Here is a 20,450-nt window from a genome sequence, read left to right as displayed (position 1 = left end):
GGTCTCGTCCAATGGATGTTCACAGGGGGTCGTTCTCACTGTACTTGATTGGTGGTCTAATGTGTTTTTATCGTGTTGCTTGTCTGTAAACGTTCTTTTCCTCTACAACTCACAGTATGTCTGACTGCAATCACAAGACAATTTATAAAGAAAATTTTTAAAATTTAGAATTTTAAACAAGACAATTTATGTAGATTATATGAAGTTAACATCCTAACTTCAGCACAGTTTAAGTGACTTTGAACTTGATTCTTATTAACAGTTGTGGGGGTTTTTGAAGAGAAAAAAAATGGATTTGTTAATTAGAGTCAGAGAAAGAAAGATGTGTTTTTTGGAGTGTGAGAGCACGTTGATTTAATGTGTGAGTGTTCCTCACCTGAAGTCAAGGTTATCATTGGGCCAATTAACACCTGTGTTTAACAGCACAGCACATATACCGTACAGACTGACGTGTTCCTCGCTCTCTCTTTCTTTTTCCCCCCCTCCAATGCAGAGTTGCCTCCTGATGGTAAGAAAAATGAATATGTTAGCGTCTCTGTAAAGTATATCAACTGACAAGCAAACACCTCACAAAGGTTACATCAATTTACTTGCAAAAGAAACAAGTGAGCAGATAAAAGAGCAGCTCATTTTTTATTGCCAAGATAAGACTGTACAGATTTAGCTTATGTTCTGTCAGGGTGGCAGATGATTGCAGAGAGTCAACCCTAATATGATGTCTTCAGAGGTGATCTGAGGAATTTCTTTATTCCCTGTTGGCCAGGCTGTTTCACAGGGCTTCTTGGTCGCCTGTCATTTGTCAAAGGGTCTCAAATGGCACATGCACTGTGACAACAAAAGCATAAGACAACACGTTGAATGATTTTGCCTCATGGTGAGAGTGTTGCTCAGCTTCAGTGCTAAATAGGCCCCACCAAAGGAATAAACTTCCTTAGCTTCGAGGGCGGATTTTTACGGGTTTGAGTCTTAAATGGTGACAATTTAAATTTCCCAATGTTCATCAAATAGGCCTTCCATTCTTTGGATGACAGTTTGGTTGTTTGCTTGGTCCCCTTGTCCCCTGTTGTCTATGGTCTAAGTGTCATCATCACAGTGGTGCCCAGATCATGTTTTGCTTATTTTAATTTTTCCTTACCCCTCTGTCCAACACCCTTCTCAGACCATGCTCCAGGAGAGGGTCCTCAGACGTCCGAGTTGACCGGTCTGTTCGTGGAGAGGCCGGAGAGTGTCACAGCAACAAAAGGTCCGGCAAAATAATTGTTCCATAAAACCCCTGAATTACATCTGAAATGAACGGGATAGCCACTTGTAGCGTATTTTAATGAATCAGTGTGTTTCATTTTTGTTCTTGGCAGGCAAGGATATCACGTTTGTGGCTAAAGTGGACTCCTCGAACCTGCTGAGGAAGCCGACCATGAAATGGCTGAAAGGGAAGTGGCTCGACCTGGGTAGCAAAGCTGGGAAGCACCTGCAGTTCAAAGAGACCTATGACAGGAACACCAAGGTACACAGTTATTCTGCGTGTGTTAAAATGACCTTTGGGCATGCGTTGCTGCACAGTCGTGTTGAGAAGACGGCTGTACACTTTGGTCCGGAGTGAAATACAGAGAAAGTCAGATTGTGTTTCTGCCTTTAGCCCTTTAAAGCCTGAATTTATCGCTGGTGATACATTAAAGCACGCTGTATTTAAATTACCTTAACTCTAATATGATAGGTTGATAGAATGTGGATGAATTCTAATGGATGAACGATCACTGATGCTAATTAGTTAATAATAATAAGCTAACAAGCTAACTTTGTAATCTTCATCATTCCAAAATTGTTACTGAAAGAATTTTGACCTCCTGTCATTGTTCATTTCAAATTCAGTTCAATTCAACTTTATTTATACATTGTCAATAATAATACAAATTGTCTCAATACACTCTCTAAAATCTGGTTTGAAACCAGGCTTGAACCCCCCAGAGTAAGTCTGAAGGTGATGGTGACATGGAAACACTCCCTTGTCCCCTGCTCAAGCCTCTAGTACCACTACGGAATCAAGTGGTTGATATTTTAATCTTGTTTTAAGATCCTAACCTCCATCTGCCTTTCAGATTTCATTATGTGGCGTGTTTCAACTGATACAAAGAAAACGGTGGTCGTGCACCAAATCCCTTTTCATGTAAACAACTCCACGACGTTCAGATGACGTGTCCTACATCTTTGTTACCCTGCTATCCATCACTACATAAAGCCCGGATTATTTGAAGCCCGGATAATTTCCTGTGTTCTGTACTGACTTCCTACCCAGTGTAGAATTCAAACAAAAAGAAATAGGATGATTGGACTTAATTACGAGAAGAATCACTGTATATGATAAAACAATATAAACGACTAACTGAACAAATTAATCTTACAATTAAAATAATAGATTTGATAAGAGAATGCCACATTCCAGTTCAAATTGATTCCTTTACCCTGTCTCATTTTATACATGTGAGTTACAACTTTAGTTGTGCCTTTGCAGCCCAATGCTTGCGTGAGTGTTGGAGAGAGTACACGTGTCTATCGTACCTTTTCGACTTTGAAATGAACATCTATGACAGCAGGATGGTAGGCTTGTTCACAGTTGCCATAACTTCTTTTACACCACTCTTTATTGCCTTATTGAGAAAAAAACCTGAGATGTTCCACTTTGCATAAAAGTCTGTGCAGCATTTGGAGGAGATGATAAATGTTTAATTTGAGCAAGTCCAGTGAGTGCTTTGCAAACCAAGTTACTTTCCATGTTATTGTCCTAATGGTTTCATCTGCAAACCAATATCCTTCTGGCCGTGTTGTCTGCATACTCGGGCATGTGTTTCTGAGCACGTACAGCATATCTGTGCATGCGCCATGTGTGTTTTAATTGCATGTCCTAGTAGCATATCATCCTCCCTTTCTCTCTCCCTGTCAGATCTACACTTACGAGATGAGCATCATCAAAGTAGTGGATGGAGACGCAGGTGGCTACCGTTGCGAGGTCACCTCCAAAGACAAGTGCGACAGCTGCACATTCGAAGTCTCCGTGCAGGGTTGGTCCGGAGACAGACACTTAATCACATTATTGTCATCTTCCATTTAGGGTATCCACCATTACTATGTAACTGGCTTTGTCAGCCAATAACTCAGTGAGTGCGATACACATTAGGTCCTATCATTTAGTGGCCTAGCAGGGTCATCACTCCATTATTCCTTCCGCTGTGTAATGAATTAACCTAGCTGAGCTCTCACCAGCCTTTCCATTTCTGTCTGGTTTCAGCTGTACAAGAGGACCAGCAGGACAACATCTTGGAGGCATTTAAGCGATCGTGAGTGTCAGTGTCGGCAAGGGTCTACTCAACATGTCACCCGTCACGCTGTCGCCCATATGCTCGTCTGTAGATCGCTGCCTCTGGGCATCTGTCAGTCTCAGCCAGAGTCTCTGCCCATGCGCCTGTCTATCCCTCACTTGTAGCAGACTTTGTGCGAGTCAGTCTGTCTGCCGTCTCCCTCTTTTTGTCACGTCTCAATGCGTCTGCTGCACTGGTGTTTTGCCTCACCTGGAGCCCCTCGTGGTTTAGGATTTCATGTATTTCGTCACAAGTCTCAATAACAGTCCGTGAGGAGTTTTTCTTTTTTTTTATATGTAGCTGTTCTCCTCAGTGTCTATTTCTGTCTCTGTCTGTGCGAAGTGTCTATGTACGTATCTCGCAACTGGGTAGCTTTTTTTAATGTTTTCTTTTTATTATTATTATTTCAGCAACCTGTACACTGTACGTACTGTATGTGTGCTGTGTGATTGGATATCAGCTGACACCTCCGCGCTGACATCTGTAATCTGCGTTTTAAAATATAATTTCCTCCCCTCATTAGAGCTCGAGCAGAAAGGCGCAGGTAAGATGAGAAATGCAACATGGAAAAAGACAGCATCACACTGTGGTTTAGACAGGATGTGTGCGTGCTTATTTGCAGAATGCTGATATGAGGGAGAGAGAGGGTGAAGGAGAGAGGCGGGTGTGATAAATGAAAAGTGAAAACTTGGTTAAAACTCAAATGTGTAGCTGGAGAGATAATGTATGAGTATGTTAAACACCTTGTTATTTAGAGGTCATGCAGCTCAGCCTACAGAAGGAGAGTATGGAGGAGCCTATTTCCTATAGGAGGCTCATCTGTCTCTTCCTCTTAACACGTGTTACAGTATCACAACCAGATACAGGAGGTCTGACTGCGTTCTTTGGGATGCTCTCTTCTGTTCACTCATTATTTTCTGCCCAAGGCATATCAGGTTTTTTTTTTTTTATTATTGTTCTTCATGTTGTGCCTTCACTGACTGGTTGGTCAGCTTAAAGGGCTTCAAAGGGAGAGAAAAACATTTTGTGCAGTACATGCTGTATGTTGACACAGGAGTTTCAACAGCCTCAAAAAAAAAAAACACTTCGCTTGCATTCTTATTATAACACATTATGTCAGTTGTTTTGGTCACAGTTCACAGCTAGCATTATTTATATGCTCACCCAGCCATCTGGTGGTTGTGTGTGCCCCGTGAATGAAAGCATTACTGCCCTGGGAGAATCCACTCCCACTGGGACGGTGGGGATAACATGGATGGATGTTATCCTTGGATGAACTGTTCAGCCATAGGACGAACATGATCGCCCAGAATGGCTTTGCATTTATTGCCATTTATCTTGCTCTCTGCGGGGTTCAATGAGCCTCGACCACACCGGGAAAACACACTCCACACTGTGAAGGGGCTGCCACAACCATTCACGGCGGAAAACAACAAGCACTCGATCCTGTAGACATTTATTGGCGCGTGCCACACACAGTACTTGTCACCTTGTTGAGCACAAGAGGATGACTGATGACTCGACGTCACGTGACATTCTTCCCATCACTTTATACTTGCAAATGTGAATGTGAGGGGTAATAAAGTGTTTTATGCGGGGTAGTCGAGCTGTAGTCCCCCCCCGAGCGTACTGGTGACTACGTCACAGACTTGTGTTTAAAATCACTGCAGGCCACACCAGTGCTAACATCGCCATAGTCATACTTCATAACCTTCAGTGTCTGATTGTAATTCAGTCGTCACATACACAATTTTTCATCACTCTTGGAGTCAGTGGAATCTTTTCTTTGAGCCACAGCTACGAGAAAGTGCTTCCTGTAATGTATACAGCGTTTATGATGTTAATGCTTTTTAGAGCCTTCTCCTGTCATGTCTGTTGTTTACATGTTACTCGTCTGTTGGGCATTTCATCTGTCACTTCAATTGAGGGCATGATGCCAGCTTGTAGTCCTCATTAAAAGTGCTGTTTGATGGTTTCATCAAACTACAGGCACGAATGTATTAGAGGTCTGTGGTGTTCAGCTGCATGTTGTGTTGTGGTCCATTTTGTCTGCTTCACATTTTCGAACGTCTGTGCCTTTTTATAGCTCTATATAATGTTGAATAAAGGGAGGTGTATTACTGAATGCTGTAAATAGAATTAAACATGTCACAATAAACGTCAAACCTTTTCTTTTTTTAAATCCAGTGGAGACGCTGGTGAGGACGCTGGTGAACTAGACTTCAGTGCGCTGCTCAAGAAAAGGTAAGGCAATTAACATGTCCAAAAATGCATCTTCTGTCGTCGTCACCTGCCTTTTATTTGCCTTATGGTTATAATCTCAACCAGGGAGAAGAAACAACAAGGGCCAAAAGAAGAAGTGGATGTTTGGGAAATTTTAAAGGATGCCAGGCCCTGTGACTATGAGAAAATTGCTTTTCAGTACGGCATCACAGACCTGAGGGGCATGCTTAAAAGGCTGAAGAAGATGAAGATGGAGTCCAAGAAAAGTGATGGTGAGGAGGGAGGAAAGAGACAGGAGGGTGGTTAAAAGGCATAAAGCAGACTGTGCACTTTGAGTGAGACAGCAGGCAAGAAACAAGATGCAGTTGGCTGTTAATACCAGCAGCGTTTAAAGAGCCCAGGGGAGAAGTTCTGTTGGAATGTGTGGTAGCATATGCTAGCTGCTGGTTGGCATTTATGGGTTATTTGATTGTTAAAGCAGTGGTTGAACTAACAGGATACTTTCTCTGCAGCTTTCCTCAGCAAGCTGGATTCAGCCTACTCAGTGGACAAGGGCAAGAAAATCCAGCTCACTGTGGAAGTGGCTGACCCCGACGTTGCTGTCACGTGGCTCAAAAATGGACAGGAAATCAAACCATCGGCCAAGTGAGCCTCTCTTCTGTGTTTCTGGAACATAATGTTGAGTGAACAAACTATTTGCTCAATAATTGCATTACGTCAAACTCATGTCATGTGAAGCAAACATAAGGCTTGGTGACAAATGGACACGGGTAGCTGAGAAACAGTGAGATTAAGATGTAGTATATGACAACATTTAAACCACGGCCCTTAAAGTCTCCATCAAACCAGCACAGCACAGAGTGCAGTTTATTGCTACATACAGTATTTTGCATCTTCCCGGTAAAAGTGGATGCCACTTCCTCCCAAATAGCCCAGTCTCTGCCCTCATTGGTCAGCTTCAGTCTCCTATACTAGCACTGCCTAGTGAAGGAGCATAGACTGTAAATAAGGATGGACAGCAGAACAGCTCCTCAAAAGTGAAGCCAAAACAAGTTGAGCTCCCCCTGGTGACTGGCTGTAGTATAGGTCATAAGCTCCATGGGCCGAACTAAAACACTAAAATACATGTTAAATCATTTTCTTCAAGGATCGTTTCTCTCATTTTAGGTAGTTAATATAATGTTGATTCATACTCAAGCATCCATGTGACATCACGATGACTAGCGGCAAGCGGTAGGGCTGTGGGTGTCTAGTCCAACATTTACTTTTAACTGGTGTAGTTAGAGCAGTGTGCAATATTAATCAAATTAAAACACGAGTAAGTCTGAAGGAAGTGTAATGCAGTCAGGCTCCACTCTTCAACTGTACTCTTCGACCAGACTATAGCTCCAAACTTCGAAGATCGTTCGGTGTACATACCCAGGAAAATAGTGTTTTCAGTGCAAGGAAGTGGGGACCCATTGTCTATATACATATACAGTCTATATGCATGACGGACACAGGGAGAACAAAAGTTTCATCGGATGCAAAATTGAAGGCAAACAAATGTTTTTTCCAGGATATGACACTCTAATCTCCTTTTAATAATAGGGACATTTATTATTATTGTTGGACCAGATGCAGGTTATAAAGTTCAATTCAATTCAGTTTTATTTATATAGCGCCAATAACAATACAAATCGTCTCAAGACGCTTCACAAAAACCAGCCTGCAACCTCCAGGGCAAGCCTGAGAGCGACGGTGGCAAGGAAAAACTCCCTTTTAACAGGAAGAAACCTTGAGCAGAACCCAGCTCATATGGAGGGAACCATCTGCCGAAGGCCAGCCGGGTAGAAACAGAGAAAATAGAGAGAGAAGAGAGCAGCAGGAGAAACAAGATAAACAAACTTCTGTCATAGATACATACATCAAGATGAAGGAAACATGTAGGATCTAATAATATAACACATAGCTGATGATCTATGAGACAGTTTGTGAGTATAACAGGAATCTTGGGCAGGTTGGTGAATTGTTCATCCAGGCAGGAGTGGACAACTGGAGGAGGCCATGAAGACTGGGGCAGATATAGTGACATGAATCAAAAGACACTTAAAAATCAAATTTGATTTCATGCAGACTTAACAGTACATTAATGCTGTAATAAATTGTAGAAAAAAGGTCACTTGAACTTGGTGTTACTTGTGGATTTTGAGACTTAGGCCTGACTCAAAAGCTGCTGCAGCCTAAAAAGAACAAACAACTAAATTAGACACAAAGCAGAGAGATTTGGTTAAGATGGGATGGATAAACCAGGTAGCAAGTTTAAGCCACTTCACTCACTTTTTCGCTCAGTGTCAGTCTTCAGAGACTCCAGTATTGAACCACTTAGTTGATCACTGTCTGTCTGCTGCTTGCTGCCGGACAGGTAGGGTACACTGGGTTTTACTGAAACCCTCCAGCCGCAGCTGCAACAGGAAATTAGGTTGTTGTGAGCGCTGAAAGAAAACTAAATGGTGAAGTCGTAGGCCTGAATACGATGTGCTGAGACTGGGTGCTCCATGTAGCTGAAGGAAAATGCAGAACTGGTTAATGACAATTGTTGATTCATAGCAGCAAAGAGCCCTTTTCACATACGACAGAGTCATTTTTTCTCATCGTTCATGTTAAAACTAGCTGCTCAGGAATGTGCAGTTTAGGTATTAGTTTCAAAGACTATTCTGTGAAGGGTTAATTTCAAACACTTTTGTATCTAACAGATACATGTCAGTTTTGAGCTCCTTCTCATGCTGAGCTTTATCCAGTGTCGGCGCCGCTCTCCTCTTTGCTCTTTTCCCTCCTCCTTCAGAAGATTCTTTTGGTGTTTTATTGAAGAGGGTACAGCTGTTGTGAGTTGTATTTCTTCAGTGGCTCCACCATCTGCTATTTTGAGACTCTTCATGCTGTTCTTAGAAAGTAAGGCAGCCCTCTTCCTGTTATGATTAAGACAGTTACTACAGGAGAGGGGACTTTGATTTTACCCTGAGCGGAGCCTCCCTGGAGGTCCTTCCAGGCTGTGTGCTGTGACCATTGAGCTCTAACAAATCAAATCTTTTAGGTTACAGACTGAAAGCCATTGGGATTAGGATATTCCTGCTTCTGGTCCTCTTTGTTTCATTTTTAACAAACCACTGCTGTGACCGAGATGCAAGACCAAAGCTAACTGCATATGTATATAATTAAAGTGCATTTCTTATTAAGACCAGTTGAGATTTACTTTCTCCTCTCAGTGGTAAAACTGGATGCATGTGCTGTGGAAAACGAGTTTAATCTTGTCTCCTATTCTCCTTTTACACCGAGAACTACAAAATATAATACTTAAAGGCACGAACAGAAATTGATTTCTTTGAGACGGTTCACATTTAAGTTAACCTATTAGTTGGAGAAAACCTGGGAGATGATAATAAAAACGTTATCATGATAAACCCTGGGCGTTTAATGCTTCTCCAGTTCCTTCTGCAATTTATTTGAATTTGTGTAGCTGGAGCTGGAGTTTGAAAATTAAAGGAAGCTGGAGTTATAAAAAAGTAAGAGGAACTGCTAGAGTTACACAGACTATCCACGCACCACAAATTGATAACTTGTGCAACAATGTTACAGGAGTAAAATGCGTAAGTGGTGGCGCACATCTCTCTGAAAAACATGCAAGCGCTGACGCCCCACAGAAACTCCATTCAGATTTTATGCGGCTTTAATCCTAAACACTCCCACACAAACAACTGTCAGCCCTACAGTTGGTAACTATTCATTCAGGGAGTATTCAAATTATGCTTAATAGACCTTGAGCTGTCCGATGATGTGAGTGCTTACAGCCTGTAACCATGGGAATCTATTCCGTCATCCGACACTTTAACGCTGTAGCCCTTTGTGGTTTGTCACCATATTTTTCCAGCAACAAGAATATACAGTATGTGTGTGGGAGCATATACTTGCTTGCGTGTGCATGGCCAACTCCCAAGGGGTGTAGAATAATGCTCAGATGCCTAGTCCTGTGAGTCACTCAGGCCCTCGCGCGTCTTACTGAGGTTGAATTTGCTGAAAGCATTTATTCATTATTCTTTCTTTCTTTGTCTCGTCATTTTGTTCTCCGTCCTCCTCGTAATCTTCCCCCATCCCTCCCCGTGTGTGCAGGTATGTGTTTGAGAGCGTGGGCAACAAGCGGACACTCACTATCAACAAGTGCAACCTGTCAGATGACGCAGCTTATGAGTGCGTGATCGGGGAGGAGAAGTGCTTCACGGAGGTTTTTGTCAAAGGTATATGAGTCACTGTCTTTGGAGGAATCCTTCTTTCAGCGGGGAGAGCTTTTTCTGCTCGGTTTAGCAAATGCTGTCATTTGAGCACTGAGAGGCCTGACAGCTCGGTTGCCGTCTTGTGCCTGTGTTTGTCATCTGTTTATTTCACCGCTTTCATGTCACGCTGTAACATGCTGCGCTCTGTTGTCTGCTCAGTCATTTTTAATGGGTACGTGGCGAGTGAAATCTTTAGACTTTGTTTATTGTCATGTATCGTTGTTGTGGTTCGTGGATTAATGTACTAAATCGCAGTTGTTAGAATATGATTATTTTGTGTGTTTCTGAGGAACTGTATTATATTACACTATATTGATCTGTGTCATGTCAGTGTGAAAGGGCTTGTGTAATCGAACTAACGGTTCCATGTGCATCCTGCCTCCTCGGTGTACATTTTAATAGATGTAATTGGGTCTTCTGCTTCTATATTAATCCTTTACTGTGTGCTCACTGCTGCCATACAGGAGCCTAAGCTCTTCATCACTAACGCAGCTCTCATGCAGCGACAGCGTGTGTGTGTGTCTCTGCGCGTGGGGCGAGTGTTTGTCTCCGCAAAAATATCATCCATGGAGCTGTTTGCAAACACCTACATCAGTGTCTATTGCCGCTGATTCATCCTGACATTAGTGAGGGCAGTGGGGAGTTCAGTAGATGACAGCCAGTCAAAACCGGCAGTCACAGTGCTTTAAATAAAGACATGGAGCACTTACGCGCAGGCCGTTGCTGTGTTGCGGTACCAGGCGATTCTCGGGTGAATTCCGTGTTTCCACGGACATGCTATCAAATATAGCAGCTCTGTGAAACAAGTAACACGGTGTAGGTACATGCAAAAATGATGTTCTTACATAATAGTTGACAGTATTATGGATTGGTTCACTTTAACTGGTAAACTGTTCCACCTATCCTTGACTACTAGGATATTGAATCCTAGTAGTCAAGGATTCAACATGGACTATACTAGGATATTAAATTCTCCTCTGCATTGAATCCTAGACTATTTTTATATTTAAATCATTTTTAAAGGTTATTCTTTTCTTATATTATTATTGTTATTATTATTATTATTATTATTATTATATGTCGATTAGGAACACGACTAGTGGCTTTCCACTAAGATTATAGGTATTTGTGTCACGACTTAAATGTTAAAATAAAGTAGAAGACTCAGACTTGTAAAATAATTGTTCATACAGTTAATGTTGAGCAGCAACACTTCACTGCTACTCTTAAGACATACTGGGCTACTTTGGCGTCAGACCTTTTCCTATGTGTAGTCCTGAGGGAAATGTATTCCTCACCGTTCATGTGGACACTACCTAGCCCAAGACGCCAAACTCATTACGCGAAACATTTGTTTAGCCGGCAGTCTCTAATTGTACACGTTTCTTTAGAGCTGTGAGTGTAACTCAGAGGGTTTGTGGACTCACCAGCTGAGGCTAGATAGAATAGAGACGTCCAGAGGGGGGCTGGATGCTGACGATGACAAATAGTCGAGGCTAGCAGAGCATCGAGCATCTCGCCATGTGGTTAGGCAACGTGACTCCCAGCATCTCAGGAGACTGGAGGTAGTTTCAGTCTCTACAACACGGGCGTGTTCAGAGGCTTTGATGAGCATATTGTGCTATTCAAATCCAAATGGACCTGCACGTGTTCCTCTTCTTGCTAATTGATACTAATATACACGCCATCTACTGCCCACCAATAAAAGGGGACACAACTATATTTGTATATTTATCTTAGGATAAAATTAAAGCTGTAGATGTCACATCTGAACATTATGTCTGAAAGCCATAATCACTGATTTTTTAATATTTAAAGTAGATTGTATTTATTACATAGTACTTCCAATCAGTAACTTAGTTACTGTATAGCTGACAGGAAAACATACCCAGCCCTACCAGCTGCTCTTTTCTGCAAGCTAGATTTCTACTTAACTGTGCTTGACTTGGACTGTATAGCCAGCCTGTATTTAAGCTGAAACCAGAAATTTGCATGTGTCAGAATTTAGCCTCAGGCTCCAACAGTTGCCACATTGGCTGTTTTGTCATGCAGTGTAGAAACGCATTACTCCACTTAACTACTGCTACCTTCCAGATCTATTTATCTGCCTCACTTCATTCATCCTCCACTCATGTTACCGGGCAGTATTACTCTTGTGATTTAGATGAGTACAGTCTCCAATTAACATAACACAGTAGTAGCAGGTCTTTAATGAGTCAGTACCCCTTTGCTGTTTTAAAGGAGGTTTAATTCCGAGCTATCCATTTGTCTTCAGAGCCTCCGGTCACCATCACCAAGCTGCTGGACGATGTCCATACTGTGGTGGGTGAGAAGGTGGAGTTTGAAGTGGAAGTGTCCGAGGAAGGTGCTAATGTCAAATGGTGAGCTATCGTACCCTTTGGTTCTCTCTGATATGAAGTAATTATGAAAAGCCAATTCATTAGTCTGAGGTCGTAACTTGCTGAACAAATTTAAATGAATAAACAGACCACAGAGACAAAATGCCAGGAGGCCTGAGAGTTCAGGTGGTATCATTGTTGTAGTTGTATGTTTCCAGGTATCTTCAGTTCAAGTAATAACAGCAGTATACACACAATAAAATGTGAAAATATGAACACTTGTATCAGCCAGTACTTCATAACAGTTTGGTTGTCTTCTGGAGTCAACAAGAAATAATTGAAAGCGAACTGAGTATCCACTTTCTAGCTGGAAACATTTTACATATCACCCCCCTCCCCCCAAAAAACTGAGGAAACAGAATATGTGTATGCGGATAACCTGAACCAGCTAGTGGCTTGCGTTTTGCATTGCGGTAAAAATTGTCTGACAAATGAGCAAAGACAGAGCTTAGGTTTTGTGCTGTTACAGTACATAACAATCAGTCTCGTAATACCACTTATAAGACCTGAAATCCCAGCTGTGCTGTCAGCAGGGAAAATGTCTAAGCACGTTTTATCAACAGGACTTGGTGATGCTACTGACAAGATTTTACATATCCAGACAAAATTATATCAAGGTGACGGCAAACACAGTTTTCCCCCTGTGGAATATTACGGCTGCATTTTATAATAGATGACTTGAAAATCACAGCACTATTTTGACAAAAAAAAAAAATACGAAAAAGTGTGTTTGAAAAACTGCTCACCTTTCGCACAACCGTGCCAGAACCTTGTGCTCCCAGAAGGCTTCAGCCATGCAGAAGATTGCCGTCATGTCAATCAGCAACTCTTCCTCTCTTCTCTGTGTTGAAGTGTCTCTGATGTGTGAGTGTGTGTGTCTCTCCACAGGATGAAAGACGGAGTTGAGCTGAACAGGGAAACGGCAGGTTCAAAGTACAGGTTTAAAAAGGATGGGAAGAGGCACATTTTGATCATAAATGAAGCAACTAAAGAGGATGTTGGGATGTACTATGCCTTCACTAACGGTGGAGAGTCAAAGGCAGAGCTGGAGGTTGAAGGTACTTTTTCCTCTATTGGAGTTATTAACAGCATTTGACCTGCCACCCAAACCTAATAAATAAAGAGTGTGACCAGCTGCTGTTTAAAGTTTACTAACACATATTTAAGTTAGGACTTTAAATAAAATGTAATCAGCATATGTTGATGTTTTCCATCCTGACAGGCATGAAAAGCAATAAATTAGTCATTACTCATGTTGTAATTAACATTACTTCATTAATCCCTTGTATCAGCGGTTCATCACACTATTCGTCATACTAATTTTCTTTTACACCTCCAAAATTGATATCAGGCTTCACATATCAGGCTGTCTTGGAAGCCAGACAAGTCTCTTAAATTGATTATAGTGTGAGAAAATGTCTGTCCTTCCCCTTAAGTTGAAGGATAGGAATACAGGAAACAGAGTAGACAGGCTAGTCAAATTTGGTTAGTTTAGCGTCGCGGTAACCAGACTCAGGATCACGTAGGAACACCTCCTCAGTGTAATGACATTTATTGGTAAAAACGTGATTGAGAAATATTTCACTATTTTTTGGCACATGAAATAATAGTGCCTCCATAAGTCCTTTACAAAGTTATAATTCAACATATTTTGGAAATTACGAATTGCACACACAAGACATACCATGTTGTAATCATCTTTTTAGGTGATTGTTGGCAGGTTTGTTACCTTTGTCAGAGCCGTTCTATCGTTTTTTTCTGCAATGTTTCTGGAAAACCAAAATTACAAGTATGGTGTGTGAAATTCAAATGTTTTCTCAAGCAATCACTGATTTGTTTTTGTCATTTGTTGTTCCCCATTGATACAGATCAAAATTAGCCAAATGCGACTGTAACTCTAAATAATGTTTTTGCAACAGATAAGGAGCTGGAGGTGCTGCAGAGCATAGCTGACCTGACAGTGAAGTCAGCCGAACAGGCTGTATTCAAGTGTGAAGTGTCTGATGAAAAAGTGACGGGGAAATGGTTCAAGGATGGCGTGGAAGTCCAGGCCAGCGATCGCATCAAAATGACGCATATTGGAAGGTACTGCTGTGTAGCAGGCTGCTGTGGCTTTTAATCTGAGAAGGTTGTTGTTTCTAGCTCTCCATCTTAACCACACATTCAAACACACTCACAAAATCACACAGCTTTGACAATAAGCACTGTCTGCCACATGGCTTGGCAAACTATTACCTAAGGTTTTTCAACCCATTTTTTGGGCAGGCTTCAATCTGAAAAGCTCTAACCTCCAAACACACACACACACACGGCATACGCACCCTGAAGGCCCGGGCTTTCTCTCAGTAATCCCTCCATCAGAGTGGCCCATGGTAGGAGATATGGCAAGGCGACAGCGGTCGCACAAGGTGAAAGCCATTTAGTATGTTTCTCACTCTGCGGTACTGCCTTATGGAGTATGTTGCTAGGGCAACCATCCTTTGCATAATTGCAGGTCATAACGAGTGTTGTCTCCTTGGTAACATCTGGTAACATGTCCCCAGGACCCACAAGCTCACGATTGATGACGTGAAGCCCTCAGACGCAGGAGATTATACCTTCGTCCCTGATGGCTACGCACTTTCTCTCTCTGCAAAACTCAACTTCCTGGGTGAGAGCAATGAGCAGACCAAAATAGGAAGCATTTTTTTTCTGCATGTAGACAAAGGGTGTTAACAATTTGAATGAAACTTATTTGCATATTTTTCTCCTCAGAAATCAAGATTGACTATGTTCCACGGCAAGGTAAGCGTCATCTCTTGAAAAGATATATATATTATTTGCTTGCAAAATGTAAAACGTAACACTGTGCAAATGTGCTGGCATGTGATTAGTACTGATTTAAAAGTTGTATCAGCAGGGCACCTGGTGCCAATATAATAAACGTTCTTAGTTTATTTTATACTCTATTGCACCTGCTAAGGGAGAGGATATTAAAAATAATTTTGCTGCAGACACTGCATACCTAATGCTAAGGTAACTCGTTTCAAGCCTCTGACAACCCATTCGGGTATACTGTATCTGTAGTGTGATTTGCTCCACTTGCAACCAGACCCTGCAGCAAGGCGTTAAGTTAGTTCACTAGAAGTCAGCAGCAAACTGATTTTTACCTGCTGTTAAGTTGTTCTTTGAACTTCTCCCTCTTGGTCTGCTCATGTAATGCATCACTGATGGATGATGCCCGTGTCTGAAAAGATAAAAAAAAAAAATCTGTATATTGAATTGATGTGGTCAAAGGATCTGACAAGAAATTGACTAGTGGCTGTCTTGAAAGCCACCTAATGGACAAATGTCCTAACTTCCTTGTTAGTCATTACTCATTTCTGCATGAAATGGAACCCGAAACCCATTTTAGTTTTCTCCTCAGAAAAGCATCCAACATTCTCCAGTATATTCAATTCAGTCTCATTGAAATAGTGTCAATAACAATACAAATTGGCTCAAGTCACATCAAGTATTCAATTTAATGGTGATTCACAGCAACTTTGAGACAAAATAATTACCTTTCTTTCCATCTGCTCGTGTAATGTCCACAAAAAGACCCTCCCAAAATCCACCTGGACACCAGCAGCACTGGCAACAAGAACGTCATTACCGTGGTGGCTGGAAACAAACTTCGTCTTGACGTTGAGATCACAGGAGAGCCAGCCCCCACTGTGTGCTGGATGAAAGGAGATCAAGTGAGAAAGAACAGAGAGGATTCTCATCACTCACCTCATACACACCCAAACACGTCAGATACTTTCTATGTTTGTGCGTCAATCAGAATATCCAGCTCTTATTCACCCAACAGTACAAAGGAGAAATGAAACATCCTCTAGAGTGGGAGTGTTGAATCACCTGTCATTATTGCGGATGTCGTCACGCAACGCGGCCCTGTTCAGAAGTGTCTTTCGTTTTGTCTGTCTTCACTCCTGTCCTTTCCTGTGTGGTGCTGTAGGTGGTGGCTGAGGATGAGGGACGGGTCCGTGTGGAGACGAGGAAGACCCTGAGCAGCTTTGTAATTGAGGGGGCAGAGAAAGCCGATGAGGGAAACTACTCCATCACTGTTAATAACCCTGCTGGGGAGGACAATGTTCAACTCTTCATCAAGATCGTGGGTCAGTGACTTTTTCTCACTCTTGCCTTATTGTCTTTTAATTTTCCTTTTTGTTCCTTGGTCCCTTTCTCTTTAGTTTTCTGGCTCATTGAGAACTCTAGGTCCTTGAAACGAGCAAAAATAATCTAGAGCTGCTTGGGCCATTTTTATACAGTCTATATTATCTGTTTTTTTTCTGTATGTTGTAGCCGCTACAATTAACAAACATGTTGTATGTGTAATAAATGGAAAACATCACTTAAATCGGTAGGGAATGGATTGTACATTCAGTGTTGACCGTGGAATTCACATGTGCATGTTTCCTCGCATACTGTACAGCCTCAGAAACACTCCCCATGTGTGCTCTCATTTCTCTTTCCGTTTCATCTTTCCAACTGTAACCTGCCTCTCCAGATGTGCCGAACCCTCCCGAGAATGTCAAGTGCACATCAGTTGGCGAGGACTGTGCCACGATCACATGGGACCCTCCTGCTTTTGACGGCGGAGTTCCCATTAAAGGTGCCCCTGAAACACGCAGCATGTAATGTTCACATCTGATGTCTTCCTCTCCGGAGAAAGCAGCAGTTTATGATCCACTCTGTTTATTACATTGTGGTGTTATCGAACTCTGTTCCAAATAACACTGAGCCATTTTTAACAGCTTCGCCGTGTGTTGATATTGCTTCCTCCAGGGTACCTGATGGAGAGGAAGAAAATTGGCTCTTCCAGGTGGACAAAGCTCAACTTCGATGTTTATGAGTCGAACACATACGAGGCTAAGAAGATGATTGAAGGTGTACTTTATGAGATGAGAGTGTTTGCTGTCAATGGCATTGGCATCTCTCAGCCCAGTGAAAGCTCAAAGCCCTTCATGCCCATTGGTGCGTTGCCATTTGTCATTAGCCGAACGGTTAATTAACAGAGGCTTTCACACAATGCTCATTTTTAGGCAGCTTAACCTACCTTCCCATCTCATTTACAATGAGTATTAACGTATTAATTAGCTCTCATCTCTCCCAGCCCCTACCAGTGAGCCCACTCGTCTCACAGTGGATGATGTGACAGACACTACCTGTGCACTCAAGTGGCGTCCTCCAGAGAAAATCGGAGCAGGCGGCATCAACGGCTACATCATTGAGTACTGCAAAGAAGGAAGTAAATATATGCAAAATGGAAACCACTTTATTCTAAGGCGGTATAGCGGGTTTGTAAATTGCGACTATTGGTAATATATGCTTTGTAGATTTGAGAACTTTTGTGCTATATAATGTTTACACTCCTCTGGCATTACCTTCTTTTAGAGCAGCTATTTTTTTATCTTGCTAGGAAGCAGAAGTATCCTACCTGTCACTGTAGGAAAAGCACAGGTGGAAATGTCTACTTAGTGTTCCAGTAGTACAAGTCAAAATGTCTATGAATATACTGGACATATTATTTCTCATTTGTAGTCAAGCAAAAGCCACAGTCTTGTTGCAACGGTAACTTCTGTGAACCTTCTTATAAGTTAAAAAATATATATACCTGATTATCTTCCTAAGGTAATCTTGAAACTTTTTTTTTCCTGGCTTGATAAAAACAGAACTTGTCAACCCCTCTGCTGCTGACCAGTATAGAGATTATTCCTGGCTATCCTTCTGATCTTCTGATTCCTTCTTCTCCCGACCTGACTTCTCCCTCAGGTGACCAGTGGGTGCAGGCTAATGAGGTACCGGTGGAAAAGAACCAGTTCAGGGTGAAGAATCTTCCAGCTGGGGAGAAGATGCTGTTCAGAGTGGTGGCGGTCAACCTCGCTGGACGCAGCCCTCCTGCCACTCTCTCCCAGGCTGTCACTATCAGAGAAATCATGGGTCAGACAAGAGCTGGTGTAAAATATGCAATAAATCCACCTCTGTGAAAACATTGGTACTTTTATGTGCCATTTGTGCTAATGTAGTGTAATGTAATGTAGCAGTTCAACAGAAGCGCATTTATATATATGCGTACACACACATATATATACTGTATATATACTAACACCACTCACTCACATTCATTTTCCTGTCTTTTGTGTCCACCACCCAGAGAATCCAAAGATCCGCCTGCCTCGCAATCTGAGAACCAAACTCATCAAGCTCGTTGGCGAGAAGGTGAACCTGGTCATCCCTTTCCAGGTAAATCCAGTTATATAACAGACATTATTAGAATCATAGCAAATTTCATCACTATACACTAGCTGTACAATAGCAGACCAGTAAAAAGGTTAATACGGTGCTTTGCCTCTGGGTTTATTTGGCCAAAAAAAGCTGCAAAGTTTGGATGGGTGCCTAAAACGACTCCATGCACCCAAGAAAAGAGGCCATTTCAAGTGAATCCCGGGCTATTGTAAGTGAAAATGGAATTGGGCCAAGTTATCCCATTTTACTACAGTGGGTAGTCAGGTTTAATTTATGGATCTCTGTATAACATATCCACATATGCACTCAGCTTGTGGGTTTTGGACAGTGGAAAAACAAAATACTAAGATTCCCTCATGGCCACAGTCTGACGGGGCACTTTTTCATCTGGAATGTAAATCAGATCCGTAAAGGTTGCTACCAACAGTGAGTACAATAGCTCAAAGGGCACAGGGAATATTATAGCATTTGACAGCAACTTGCAAATTATGGCAATGGTAAAAAAGGAGCTAACCATAAGTGGCAAATGGAGAGCCATTGCTGTAAATAAAAATAGTCAAAAAGAAAGTGAACTGAAGCTCTGCTGCTGTTTGAAGCAGCAGAGGAAAAGTCTTTTCTGAGACACAGAACCTGGCTATATAATGTTCTCCTGGGAGAAAAGAGCACCCATTCTTCTGCCGTTTTATCCAAGAGTTGTACAGATTGTGTTTCCGTGGCTGTTGGGATATGAGGTGCAACAGTTGGGGCATGTAGACTGGATGCCACCAAACTTTCTTCAATTTGATTGAATCTCAATCAGGTAAAAAGGGCGCATGTATTCAAAAGTGTACTTAAAGATCAATTGAAGTATGAATGTCCATCGTTCTGATGGCAGGGTAAGCCTCGCCCGGTTGTGACCTGGTTCAAAGATGACATCCCCATGGATGACAAAACTGTGGGAACTCGTACCAGTGAGGTGGACACCATCCTCTTCATCCGCTCTGCAGAGAGAGCCCACTCCGGAAAGTACACCCTGTGTGTTCAGATTGAGAACATGTCCGACAGCGCTGACATACACATCCAGGTTGTAGGTCAGTTCCCTCATTGCACCAACACCCTTTAAGCTTCAGTTAAAGAGGCACACCCGCGTTGCATGTTCTCTCATTAAGATTAGAACATCATACGTAGTTCATACTTCACAAGGTACACGAGTAATAACCTGTTTGGAAGAGGATTATGCCATGAGCTAAAATCTGAGACATGTCGGATTTTTTTTTTTAAATATGATGATAATTCCTCATTTCACACTCCTTGGGATCTGTGACTCAAAGCAGTAAATCATCAAAGTGCGCATTCCTCTTTCTCGCATAATCCTGGCTCCTGCCCTGCCGCTGCGGCCGCCAGCTCATTCCTCAGCTTACGCCATGTCTTCCTGGGTCAGGGTTCTGGGTGGATTATTTGGGGGGGCTCCACTGAGATTATTTGCGTGTAGACTCGGATTAGGTTTGGATTTTGCGGACTACTCTGTCACTTCCTCAGCTGAGAAGGTTGAGCTAATGAAAGGCTCTGATCACCCCGACTCCCTCGGCTGATCTGTCACCATACAGCTGGAGAAGTACAGGGAGTATTAAGAAGTGAAAACGGCCGTGCTGCTCACTGCTGGTACTGTACTCCACAGAGGAGAGTATACAAAGAAAGATTAATGACAAATACATTACTGTGCTGTACAGTGTTTCTGTACTGTGCTGTGTATGGTGCAGGCCACACAGAAGGATTGATGATACAACCACATCCTTCTGCTTTGTCCTCCAGGCAGGCAAAGTATAATATTTCTTTGACATCGCTGTGCCAATAGTTTCTCTAGTAATGTATGCAGCTATCGCCACCTTCCCTTGATTCTTTTGTCTTTTGCTGTGTTA

At 42.2% G+C, this 20,450-nt stretch overlaps 1 protein-coding gene across 10 annotated transcripts in view; it reads left to right on the top strand.

Moving 5' to 3' along the window:
• The window catches only part of mybpc2a (myosin binding protein Ca), a 43,052-nt gene that overhangs the window by 17,776 nt on the left and 4,826 nt on the right, over positions 1-20,450 (top strand). For 6 of the 10 annotated variants that reach the window (XM_047572703.1, XM_047572702.1, XM_047572699.1 and 3 more), the window contains 21 exons: positions 1,160-1,243; positions 1,356-1,504; positions 2,939-3,056; positions 3,284-3,332; positions 5,541-5,597; positions 5,682-5,848; positions 6,089-6,221; positions 9,723-9,847; positions 12,159-12,264; positions 13,171-13,340; positions 14,202-14,367; positions 14,826-14,932; positions 15,037-15,066; positions 15,862-16,001; positions 16,262-16,421; positions 16,814-16,918; positions 17,092-17,280; positions 17,420-17,554; positions 18,079-18,246; positions 18,461-18,549; positions 19,427-19,622. In XM_047572703.1, the coding sequence (XP_047428659.1) occupies positions 1,160-1,243; positions 1,356-1,504; positions 2,939-3,056; positions 3,284-3,332; positions 5,541-5,597; positions 5,682-5,848; positions 6,089-6,221; positions 9,723-9,847; positions 12,159-12,264; positions 13,171-13,340; positions 14,202-14,367; positions 14,826-14,932; positions 15,037-15,066; positions 15,862-16,001; positions 16,262-16,421; positions 16,814-16,918; positions 17,092-17,280; positions 17,420-17,554; positions 18,079-18,246; positions 18,461-18,549; positions 19,427-19,622 (2,643 nt within the window). Of the gene's footprint in view, positions 1-493; positions 509-1,159; positions 1,244-1,355; positions 1,505-2,938; positions 3,057-3,283; positions 3,333-5,540; positions 5,598-5,681; positions 5,849-6,088; positions 6,222-9,722; positions 9,848-12,158; positions 12,265-13,170; positions 13,341-14,201; positions 14,368-14,825; positions 14,933-15,036; positions 15,067-15,861; positions 16,002-16,261; positions 16,422-16,813; positions 16,919-17,091; positions 17,281-17,419; positions 17,555-18,078; positions 18,247-18,460; positions 18,550-19,426; positions 19,623-20,450 lie in introns of all 10 variants that reach the window. The other 4 variants (XM_047572700.1, XM_047572701.1, XM_047572698.1 and 1 more) reach the window with 1 other exon arrangement.

Source organism: Mugil cephalus, chromosome 20 (genome assembly GCF_022458985.1).
Source record: "Mugil cephalus isolate CIBA_MC_2020 chromosome 20, CIBA_Mcephalus_1.1, whole genome shotgun sequence".
NCBI lineage: Eukaryota > Metazoa > Chordata > Actinopteri > Mugiliformes > Mugilidae > Mugil > Mugil cephalus.
The sequence above is the reverse complement of the archived record's forward strand: the minus strand, read 5'-3'. Positions and strand labels throughout refer to the sequence as shown.